This window comes from Oryzias latipes, chromosome 14 (genome assembly GCF_002234675.1).
Source record: "Oryzias latipes chromosome 14, ASM223467v1".
NCBI classification, from domain to species: domain Eukaryota; kingdom Metazoa; phylum Chordata; class Actinopteri; order Beloniformes; family Adrianichthyidae; genus Oryzias; species Oryzias latipes.
In genome coordinates this window covers 14,832,747-14,844,818 of record NC_019872.2, presented here as the reverse complement: position 1 = coordinate 14,844,818, position 12,072 = coordinate 14,832,747, and the positions used below count along the sequence as shown (strand labels likewise).

General features: G+C 38.8%; 1 protein-coding gene across 2 annotated transcripts in view; it reads left to right on the top strand.

Moving 5' to 3' along the window:
- The window catches only part of lrch2 (leucine rich repeats and calponin homology domain containing 2), a 36,681-nt gene extending 24,928 nt beyond the window's left edge, over window positions 1–11,753 (top strand). For both annotated transcript variants that reach the window (XM_011483442.3, XM_011483441.3), the window contains 4 exons: window positions 1,811–1,923; window positions 9,990–10,127; window positions 10,254–10,331; window positions 11,123–11,753. In XM_011483442.3, coding sequence (XP_011481744.1) covers window positions 1,811–1,923; window positions 9,990–10,127; window positions 10,254–10,331; window positions 11,123–11,242 — 449 coding nt within the window. In that variant the 3' untranslated portion in view covers window positions 11,243–11,753. The remainder of the gene's footprint in view (window positions 1–1,810; window positions 1,924–9,989; window positions 10,128–10,253; window positions 10,332–11,122) is intronic.
- Window positions 11,754–12,072: the final 319 nt, after the last annotated feature.

Below are 12,072 nucleotides of genomic sequence, written 5' to 3'. Positions count from 1 at the left end.
CCGCCGTTGTCCTGCCTACAACTACTGCCGCTCTGCAGAAACTATGTCCTAGAAAATGACACAGTTTTTTTTTATTTTACCCGAAAGCAGCATAATTGTAATTAGAAGGACCACTGGGAACACTTAGAATAGATCAAAAGGGGACTTTAAACAAAAAAGTCACAATGGCTACAACTTTGAGCATGTATGACAGCATGTAACTTTGAGCATGTATGGCAATCTTTTTAATTGTTTTCTGCACAACAAACACTGACATTGATCAGAAAAAGGTTTGCAGAATTATTGCAGGATTTGCACCCAAACAGAAAAGAAATACAAACTCTTAGCATTCAACAGTGGTTCAATTGTGCAACAGTTTAACCAAAGCAAAGACTTGAACTCTGCATATTTTTTGATCAACTTGGTGATAGAGGTTTGATTTATTACATCCACCTCCCATTAGCTCTGAGGCCTACATAATTCTTACTGATGAAAGGTTTCTGCACACGCCACTGCTTAAAATACAAGAATGCAATCACATTTAACAAACGGTAGACTGTTTGTAGATAAAAAAAATAGTCTTATATGTGAAACTCCGTGAATTTAAATAAAAAAAAAAAAATCATTTACAATTTCGGAACACAAGAATTAGAAACTGTCTGATAGATGGCAATAAAATCTATTTAAATAGTAAAATTTCAATATGAATATATATATTAGTAAAGAAGCTTTAAATGCTGAATTTAAATTTGATCAGGTAGAGAAATTACGTTTTTTCGTCCTCCATATAGAGGGTGCTTTGTTTTGTTTTTGTCAGACTAAAGGGGAGGATATGCAGTCTTCCTCAGAAGATTTCACACACGTCATGACAAAAAGGCAACAGATGTCTGCAGTGAGGGAATAACATGGAACTATCCTTGCTTCAGTAAAGCTTTAAAACACTAAACAATTTAAAATGAGTACTGCTTTTGCATGAAAAACATCACTTAAAATAAAAGAAATATAAGATTTTCACAATACAAAATTTAATAAAAAGTTTTTAGCTTTAGAAATTATGACTTTTTTTCTTACGCGAACAAGCAAATAAGTGGATGTTTTGCTGCTATTGCACTTAATTTATTTGAATTTAGTTTGTTGACAATAAATATGTTCGTTTTTTAAGAATATCTCAAAAGTACAATGTTTGTGGCTTTACAACATTAAATACAGTCAGTTTGAATATTTCCAGACATAAGACGTAGTTATGGGATTGAAGAACAAGGTCTAAGTCTGCACAGGACATAAAGAGGCTGTGTGTCCGGTATGAAGTTAGATTTGATCACGTACCACACATGCCTCTGTAATTGCTTAAAGTTCTCAGAGCAAACCTGTGTTTACTCACTTCTATAACAGCCAGACAATGAAGTTCTGATGAAGGCTTGTAAACCAACATTTTTCACGGCTAAATTAGGTCATGGCTGCTTCATGTTGGAACCTATTCCACCAACTTGCAAGTGTAAATCAACACAAACCACAAATTAAGCTTTGACAGGCGAATTAAGGCTCCCACAGTGTTCATTAAGTATTAAATTACAAAAATCTAGGTTTGTTCTGTAGACAGTTAAAGAGGATTCCTTGCTTGCGTCCATCACGTAGTTTTCTTGTTTGTTTACTGCATACTTTTTGATGTGAATAATAATTCATTTCCACATGATTTCTTTTTTCTTTTTGACTTTGAATAAAAAAGTTTTGCCTTTGGGAATGTCTTAAGCAAGCAGAAAAGCAGAAAATGGAAAATCAAGAAGCCTTTAGATAGTCCTTTGAAACACATCATTTGATTGTATGATTTCAGCTTTCACCAGAGGAAACCGTCAGGAGTACAGCTCAACAGACCCCAGCTTCACCATAAGGAGGAAGATGGAACACCTGAGGGAAGAAATGGAGCAGATAGGCCTCTTACGGCAGGTCAGATGCGTTTCCAGCCTATTTGTACACTTTTGTTTTTGCTCAAGCCCTAAAGAAGTCATTGAGAGGTCAAAAAGGCGGCCCGCTGTTTGCTTATTCAAGACAAATGATCAGAGCTACATGTTCAGACAATGCGTTGTCTGAGTCACCCACTTACAACAAAAAGGTTAAACCGGAGAGAAGTCTCACTATGCTGGAAAGCTGCCCTGTTTATCATCTATCAGTAGGTGTGACCTCATGTCCAGAACTCATACGGGAAAGTTGAGATGTTGTTATGATGTTAAAAAAAAGCTGAATATCGTGTAAGCAAACATCACAAAGTTCCTTTTTATATCACCAAATAACACGTATCAAGTGTTGAAAGTGCAACATTATGAAAAGGATCATCTCTTATGCTTAAACAAAATCTGCAGAAGTTGTACATTTTTGCCATTATTTTTATTTGTGGCAACTTTTGACTCTTGATCGAGGTAAAAATCTTTCTGGCAATTGAGCCAATGAGATACTATATGCTGTTTTGTTGCCTTTCTGTCAAATATCCCAGTTCACCACTATACAATTTGAATTAAAATGTTGACATTTTTGGTGAACAAATTGTTACATCTGAAAAAACGTTTTTTCTTCTTTATGTAAAACAGTTAAGAAAGTCGGGGGAGGGGCAACAGAAAGATGTAATCTACCCCAGCAGACACAAAGTCATAAAAAAAAGTATGCTTTTCCATTCTGAAAGTAAGTTCCAGTACGGGTATACCAAACTTTTGGCATTTCGAGAACACGTTATCTAATCCAGGAGAGACGTCATTAAATTCATGCTTTCTTACTACTTTTGAAGGTGTGACATCTTGTAAAAACAAAAACAAAAAGGAACGTCATGCATGGGTTGCGGTGTCTCACTAAGCTGGGAACGTGAGAAAGCTGTCAATTCAAACAGCTGTCAATTTATGAACACATGCTGTCATTCAGAAACTCTTTAAAACCATTTTTTTTTTCTTTTGGAGTGCATATTTCATATTCTTTATAATATTTTTTTTTATAACTATGTTCTGCACAGGTTAAGAATGTAACTAATTGCAATTGTTTTTTTTCATCACTTTTGAGTGCATCTAATCATTTACAAAATGTTAGTTAATCATGTGAGCTAGTCATTCTTTGTTGAAGGCACTCAAGGCAAGCACGAGTGCCTTTTTGTATATTGCCAGAGATTAGCTAACTTTGGTTAAATCATACATAAAAAATGCAAAGAAAATCATGCAGGACTGCTTTGTGTTTATTTATGATGAAGGCAAAGGCTCAGGATCTTACCCAGGGGAAGTCGATAATCTAATTTTCCTGTAAACCTGCTTTACTTCTACTGAAAACAAGCTTAGCGAATTGTGCAGACTTACGCTATAACAGATTTTGACTCCATGGAAAAACAAATGATTAAAACCATTGGATGATCGTGTTTGGAAGGAAAACCTCCCAGGACGCTGCTTTCCAAAAAAACAACCAAGGTCATATCTGTGATCTTGGATGAGAGAAGCCTTACAGTTGGGTTTGATCCGGTCAGCTACGCAGAGAAAGAGCCAGATTGATATTCACTGGAATTTATGATCTTTGGAACAGAGCAGTGCTTGTCCACGTCTAATTTCTATGGTTCTCATGGCTTTCAATGGAGTAATTGTCATAGCTGATGGAAGTGATCTTTTACTTCACACCAGATTTTTATGTCTAAATTGATTATAAAGTCTCGGTAAACAAATCTCAGCATTTTGGGCCCATGAGAACTTTAAAAAATCCCCTCCTATCCACGTACTTAAAATGCTAGACTGTAAATAATAACAATTATGCAATACTGTATGTTGGAAAATAAGAGCACCTCATACTCTCTGAGAAACGTTTAGAATTAGACTTTTAAGTATGACTACTGTATCTTTACCCATTCAATTCAATTCATTTCAATTCAATTCAATTCAATTTTATTTGTATAGCCCAAATTCACAACAACAGTCGTCTCGATGGGCTTCGTATCGGTAATTGAAAAAGTGAAACATAAAGTCAAAAGGATCATGAATACATAGAGTTCAATAGGAAAATACTAAAATGAACTAACAAACTGACTAAGCTATACTGGCATCCCTGCCCTTAGACCCCCCTTCGCGGTAAGAAAAAACTCCTAAAGAAACGGATTCCGGAAAAAACAAAGAAAGCTCTTTGGTGCCCACATGAAGGAGGGATCCTCCCCCAGGACGGACAGGCGATAAACTAAGAACTCTTAGAGAAGAATTAACTTATCTAACCCTACAACTACATATTTAAAGTCCAGCAGACGAGCTTCATCCAGCCGGAGTTGGGGGTACAGTCGGGGGCGCGAGTCAAGCCGGAGACAGGATCCACAGCCAGGTGTCAGAGCAGAAGCAGAGACGAGGTACACTGGCAGGTATAGAGCAGAGACGAGCCAGAGGAAGGATCCACAGCCAGGAGTAGGAGCAGGAGCAAAGACTAGGTACACGGCCAACTGGAGTCTGGAAGCACTCCCACTCCCCAGGAGGGGAGAGGGAAAGAGGGACAGTACATGAATCGCACTGCACCAAACAGAGGCATGGAGATCTGAATGATGAATAATGATCAAGAATAGAGAAGAGAGGAAGGGTAGAAGTAGATGAGAATAGAGGACAGACCCCAGAGCACCATAGTTACTCCAGCTTCAACTTCTAGCAGCCTACTAAAAACAAATTGTTATTGTTATTAATTTTAATTTAAACACATTAACATTAAGTTAAATAATCTCTGAATACTAACTAGTCTGATAATAAGCCTGTCCAAACAGGAATGTTTTCAGTCTAACTTTGAATGTAGAGCTGGGAGTTTATTCCATAAAACAGGGGCTTGGTGGCTAAACGCTCTACCTCCAACCGTACTTTTACTAATTCTAGGAACCACAAGCAGTCCTGCATTTTGTGAGCGAGGTGTTATGTTTTGGTGGTAACAGACTATGAGGTCCTTAATGTAGGACGGGGCCATGCCATGTAAGGCCTCATAGGTTAGCAGGAGGATTTTGAACTTGATTCTAGAATCAACTGGGAGCCAATGGAGCGAAACCAACACAGGAGTGATGTTATCTCTTCTGCTAGTTCCTGCTAACAATCTAGCTTCTGCATTCTGAACAAGCTGGAGACTTCTTAAGGAACTCTTAGGACACTCTGCTAACAAAGAATAACAGTAATCCAGTCTAGATGTAACAAATGCATGGATGAGTTTTTCAGCATCACTCTTAGAAAGTATATTTCTGATCTTAGCAATATTCTGCAGGTGAAAAAAGGCAGTTCTACACGCCTGAGATATGTGAGCCTTAAATGATAAATCCTGGTCAAATAAAACCCCAAGGTTTCTAACTGTGGAATTGGGGGCTATACTTATGCCGTCCAGGGAGACTATCTGATCAGACAGAGCATCTCTGAGGTTTTTAGGACCTAGTATAATGACCTCTGTTTTTTCTGGGTTCAAGAGGAGGTAATTAATTGTCATCCAGGTCTTGATGTCTCTGATGCAGGCGTTCAGTTTCTCTATATTGTCATTCTGGTCAGGTTTCATGGATAAATACAACTGCGTATCGTCGGGAAATCAATGAAAATTAATGCTGTGTTTCGTGATTATGTTTCCTAAGGGTAGCATATAAAGCATAAAGATGATGGGTCCTAAAACTGAGCCCTGTGGGACTCCATAGTTAACTCGAGTGCACTGAGAGGAATGTCCATTTACATTAACGAACTGATATCTAAACCACTAAAGAGCAGATCCTCTGATCCCTATGTCATGCTCTAATCTTTGGTGGTCGATGGTGTCAAAGGCTGCACTGAGGTCTAACAGGACCAGAATAGAAAGTAGTCCCTTTTCTGAGGCCAATAACAAGTCATTAGAGACTCTAACTAGAGCAGTTTCCGTGCTGTGGTGAAGTCTAAACCCCGACTGAAAGTCTTCAAAGTGGCTGTTGTCCTGTAGGTGGCGGTAAAGCTGCTTAGCTACAACTCTTTCCAGGATTTTAGAAATAAAGGGGAGATTTGTTATTGGTCTATAGTTGGCCAAGTTACTAGGATCCAAACTGGGCTTTTTCAGAAGAGGTTTAACAACTGCATATTTAAAAGACTGTGGCACGTAACCCGTTTCCAGAGAAGTATTTATCATCGTTACTATGGAATCATTAATTAGGGGAAAGGTTTCTTTAAAAAGTCCAGTGGGAATTGGGTCTAACAAACAAATTGAGGATTTGGAGGACGTAATAATTGATGCTATTTCTGCTTGATCCACAGCAGTGAAGCAGTCTAATGTTACAGAGGTTTCTATGGATGCCTCCACTTCTACCGCTTCAGCCTGCTCTGGGCTGATAGTAGGAATAACTTGATTCAACATATGTCTAATATTTAAGGTTTTACTATCGAAAAAAGATTAAAGCTTATTGCATATTTGTAAAAATTAATTTTGACAAGTTAATTTAAAGTCATTCGTGATTTATAAAGTCAACATTTATTGGATGAATTAAACAACTAACTAAATACCAAAATGCTTTTTACATATTTATAATGAAACAATTTTTATGTTGTTACAGGATGCACAATTTGAGGTTTGAATTGCGAGGAATCTATTAGTTCTTTTTATATTTTTAAATTTACATGTCACTGATTTATTTTTTATCTCTTCTCTTCTCTTTTTCCTTTTTCTCTATTAACTTTGACTATATTTGAGCACAAAATAAATGAGAATTTGACACGCTTTTTGATTATGACTCAAAGATCCAGAGTAAAGACTTTGGGACATTTTCAGAATGTTTCATTGTGTAAATGCTTAAAATGCTCTTTTGAGTAAAGTTAAGTAAAAAAAACAAAGTAGTGCAGTTTAAATGTTGATGTTCAAGTAAGACATTTTTTCTTTTGGCGTCAAAACAGTCAAGTTTTCAGTCATGACTGAATGGGCCGAGATAAACCACACCTTACTGGAAGTTTTATGTTTCTGCTGAAATGACTAATCTGATTATGAAAAAGTGAAAGGGAATCCTCATCCTCAGAACATATCTTATCATTTGCCTTACAGCGGTCTCAATCTAATCCTATTTTCTGCATCCTCCTTACCTTTAACAACTATCTTCATGTCCTTCTGGACTCCATCAGTGAACCTCTTCTTTGTTTTTGTTTTACCTTTAACCTAAGCTTTCTTTTACCAACATTATCACTGTCTCTCCTCCCAACGTGACCAAACCGTCTGAATCTGCTTTCGCTCATTTATCTCCAAAGCATCAAACATGATGTTTTCATTCCCAATCCTAACCATCCTCGTCACTCCCAAAGAGGTCCTCAACATAACACTTCTGCCTCTGTCTCTAAACCAACAACATGGCGGCTCTCGCCACAGTCTTCTGCACCTTTTCTATCATTCTTGCTGACACTATTCTGTCAAACAACACACTTGAAACCTTCCTCTCCTTGTTCTAACTTGCTTCCACACACATCTTCACTTCATTTTCACACTCTGTTCTGAACTGTTGACCATAAGAACTTAAAGTTCTTCACCTTCTTCACCTGCACAGGGGGACCCAGACTGTGGCTACACAGCTAGACATCTTTTTTCTACTCTGTGCTCTCTAATATTTTGCTCATTCATCAGCTCTTTATTGTTCTCATTCCATCTTTCCATCACACTTGTGAAACTTTTTAACATCTTTTCATTACTGTCTTTGATCAACCTCACCTGCTGCACACCCTTTCCATCTCATGCTTCCCTTGTCCGGCTTTTGCCACCTCCATCTCCCTCATCGCCTGTATCTCTTTGTCCTTCTGTCTTCTGTCATCCCAGTGTCTTCAGTTTTTCTTAGCTAACCCTCGTAACCCACTCCTGAACTTCTTTATTCAGCCTCCAAGTCTTCTTACCTGCTTTTCTGATTCCAGATGACACCCCAAGTACCCTCCTCCCAGTCTGCCTGATCGGTTTGGCTGTGGCTGTAGTCTCATGGGAGAACCCCCTGGAGTCTATTCCAACTGTTCTCTAAAAATCACACAGCACTTTTGCTCTGCCTTTTTCCTCACCATCAGTCTCATCCTACATCCAGGATCTTATACTGACAGGCTACACTCTCCCCAGTCACAGATTTGTAGTCATTGATCTCTTTTCAGATAATAAAATCTGAACAAGATGAGATAAACTTGTGTGCTCCTTCCTCCACCCTTATATGTCACTCCATGCTTTTCTCTGTTCTGGAAAAACGTGTTCCCACTACCATCTCTTTTTTTTTTTTGGCAAAGTCTACCACCATCTTTCCTTCTGTTTTCCTGTTCAAACATCAAACACATCCATCACTTTGTGACTTATGTTACCTTCACATGACTTCACCCCGTCATGTCATCACCTCATCCATCTCCCTTCAGAAATTCTTCTTTACTTATGGCCCACATCCTACCTGTGGGGTATAACCACTGACAACGTTCAACAACACATCTTCAGCCACTAGCTTCAGACTCATCACCCTCTCTGACACGCTTCACCTATTGAACATTTTTTGCAAACTCCTCCTTCAGGGACACTCCAATTTTGTTCCTCTTTCCATCCATACCTTGATACAACAGTTTGAACCTTCTCCCAAACTATGAGCCTTGTTCTCTTTCCATCTGGTCTCTTGAACACACAGGACATCCAGCGTTCTTTTTTTTATCATGGCGCCTGTCCTTTCCAAAGTCCCACGACTTTGCTTTTCTCTTTCTGCCAACAAACACGCCTTCCTCCTTTCCTTCAACAATGACTCAACCAAGAGGTGTCCAATTTCCACTAAGACCCTTCAGGTCAACAGCACCAGTAATACTTGTTATTAACACTATCCAACATCAAAGTTCTGTTTGTGATTCGAGGGCTCCACGGTGGAGCAGTGGTTAGCCCTAGTTCAATTCCCGGCTTTGACCGTTCTGTGTGCATACATGGGTTTTCTCGGACATTCCAGTTTCCTCCCACAGTCCAAAAACATGCTTCATAAGGTAATTGGTCACTCTAAAGTCTCCCTAGGTGTGCATGTGAGAGTGTGGGAGTGCTGGTATGCCCTGCGACAGACTGGTCACTTGACCAGGTTGTACCTCAGCCTTCGGCCAACACTAGCCGGGTTAGCTCCGACAATCCTGTGACCCCAAATATAGCGAGTTAAAAAATGGTTGAATGGATGTTTGTGATTTGCAAAACTGATATAAATTTGGTGTCATGTCAGGTGCCCTTCCTGACACAACACTCTACTTTTACCTGGACGTGGGAGGGGCACAGGAAACACATGTTATGTGGGGTTGCATTCATCCTCAGATGTACTTATGTACTGTTTTATTTTTCCTTCAATTGAAGTAGGTTATTTTTCAGATATTTGGCAGGAATCATGGGAAGTCTTGCTTGACAGAACAGCCTGCAGATGCTCACTTTGTTTTAGCCGATAACTCCCTTAAGCGAGTTTTACCCAACACGCACTAGAACGTTTATTCCGGCTCATAAAAATAATTGTCATAAGGTATTTGCATGAAAAACACATGGAGCAGGAATGATCAGAAGAAATAAATACAAAAAAAAGCTTTTTTTCTGTCTTCCAACTAAAATACAGTAATCTTACCAAGAACTTTTCTAGCAGCAAATTGATCTTAATTTGGATGGGCTTTGATAAGCATGATGCTTCAGCCCATTCCTTTTTGGTTATTGTTGATTTATCATTTAAAAGTTGTAAAATGTTACATTTATAGAACCAAATAAACTTCAACTTTAACTTCAAAGCATGTCGTATTGATAAGAATTTTGTTCTTAGAAGAAAAATTCTTGGTAAAATCGTTTTTCTTGCCCTGTCGACAGATTTTTTTTGCTTATTTTAAGCAAATCTGCCAGTGGGGTAAAAAATGTTCACTTGTTTCTAAGGGGCCTGTTTTTGGAAATTAGTAGAAATATGTAATTATTATATCATCATCTGAAAAAGACAAGTTCAGTCAACAATGTGCAGGTTTATCTCAAAAGTAATTGAGTCTAGATGAACCTTTTGTCATCATAATGATAAAACAAAGTCATTTTTGATGTGTGTGCAGAACATTGAATCCAGACTGAAGGTGTTGCTTCCAGACGATGTTGGAGCTGCTCTGATGGATGGAGTGGTCCTTTGCCATTTGGCCAACCATATTTCTCCTCGCTCTGTGTGCAGCATTCACGTACCATCACCTGCTGTGGTAAGAAAAAAAAAAGAAGAGCTATTTTAACATATATTTTATTGCCAGATAATTTCAGTTATTTGTGCTGAGTTATTGTACTTGTTATGCCTAATGGATTATTACACTTCATGTTTTGCCTTTTAGCCAAAGTTAAGCATGGCGAAATGCAGGCGGAACGTTGAGAACTTCTTGGATGCTTGTAAGAGGCTTGGTGTCCCTCAGGTATGTTTAACATCTTTCCTTCACATTTCTGTGAATTCGTGTTTATGTCTGTTTGCTGCAAGAGGATTTCTACTCTTTTATAAAAACGCTTTTGAAACACTTTATGGTGCTTTTTCCAAAAGTTTTTTGTGATTTTTTATTTTGTTTGTGATGGGAAATTGCTCTAATGCTACGTTCACACGAGGGGTGTTCAAAAATTGGTTCAACATATGCTATTCACACAGGACAAGCAGGGAAGGTTTTTTCTTTTTCTTTTTCTACTGTTTACTGGCGCTTGTCCATCTAGTTGGAAGAGATTTGGTTTGAAATGCTAAAATGATGCAAATCTCTCGAATCTTGCTCCAGGCTTTTTCTTTTACAGCTCTATTCTGAAAGACTCTCTGTCATTCTATTCTGGCTGGGCACAAACCGGTTTTGATACGGTTTACACTTTTGTGACTTAAAAAAGGACGCCATCCATGCATTATCATCAAATCTGAGTCCTTGATTGGTAAAAATCCAACCTGTTTTAATTTTTAACATGCGTTTTGTACATAGAGTACGAAAACATAGTCATTGAAATTTGCGAAGCGAACGTGCCAAAGCAAGAGTTTTGAATGCAGAAGCCTGGAACGGATAATTACGTGCGTTTACATAGACTATCCAATGGAAGTGGCCACTTGAATGCACGTTGCTGAGAGTGGTGTGAACGTAGCTTAAGAGAGCACTGACGCCAAGGTCACTGTGGACCAAACTTTTCCTTATTTGATAAATGAATCACTAAGTGACAAGATGTCTTTACATCAATTTAGGACAAGCTGTGTCTGCCGCATCACATCCTAGAAGAGCGCGGTCTGGTGAAGGTGGGCGTGACCATTCAGGCTCTACTGGACCTGCCGATGTCAAAGTCCCCACATCTGTCCTCTGTTTGACACAAGTCGTAATGAATGTTTTAGCCAAGCATAAGCCCAGACTTACATCGCATTTCCAGGGACCAGAGAACTCCACAGGGGGCGAGGACCCAATGAGAGTCTGCTTCTGCCTGACCGAAAAAGGAGAAAAGGAAAATGTCTTCTTTCATGACGTCAGCAAGTATCCAGTTCGTGACCATCATCTTTTCGTAATGAGGGTTGTACTGCTCACTTTTCACGTACGTTTGCAGAGCCCTAAGGACAAAAGTCTTATGAAGGTGGCAGAATGTTCTACACATGAGGGATTATTCTTTAAATGCAGCACTGACGGCATGCCTGTGCTAGTATTGCACGCAATGGAGGAAATATGATGACAGACTATTCAATTTATTATTGAAGTAAACTCTGCTGTCCTGCAGCGATGTTCTGCTCTCTTATTATTTTTCTGTTTGCACAAATCAGAAGAAGTTGGCGAAGTTCAAAAACCCTCTGGGACTGACTTTAATAAAAGATATTTCATGTTTTGTCAAAATTGTCAAATTAAGTCGTAACATGTGTAAACAGAGTTTATAATCTAGCAGATTTCAAGCAAGGACATGTCGTTTAGCCGTAACTGGATTTTACAAGGATGGGTCTCTGAGCAATCCAATGCTCGGTCTCTGGAACAGAGTGCTGATCTGTCAGTCAATCTTACTCTTCATCCAGTCTTTACCAGGAAGCGACATTCCACCGTTTTTTTAATCTGAAAAGCTCCACACTGTAGAGGTGGCGTGATGAAGCCAAAAGGGCAGCATCATCTGCAAACTACTTCACTGTAGCGTAGACTTACACTTACTTGACAAGCCATCTTT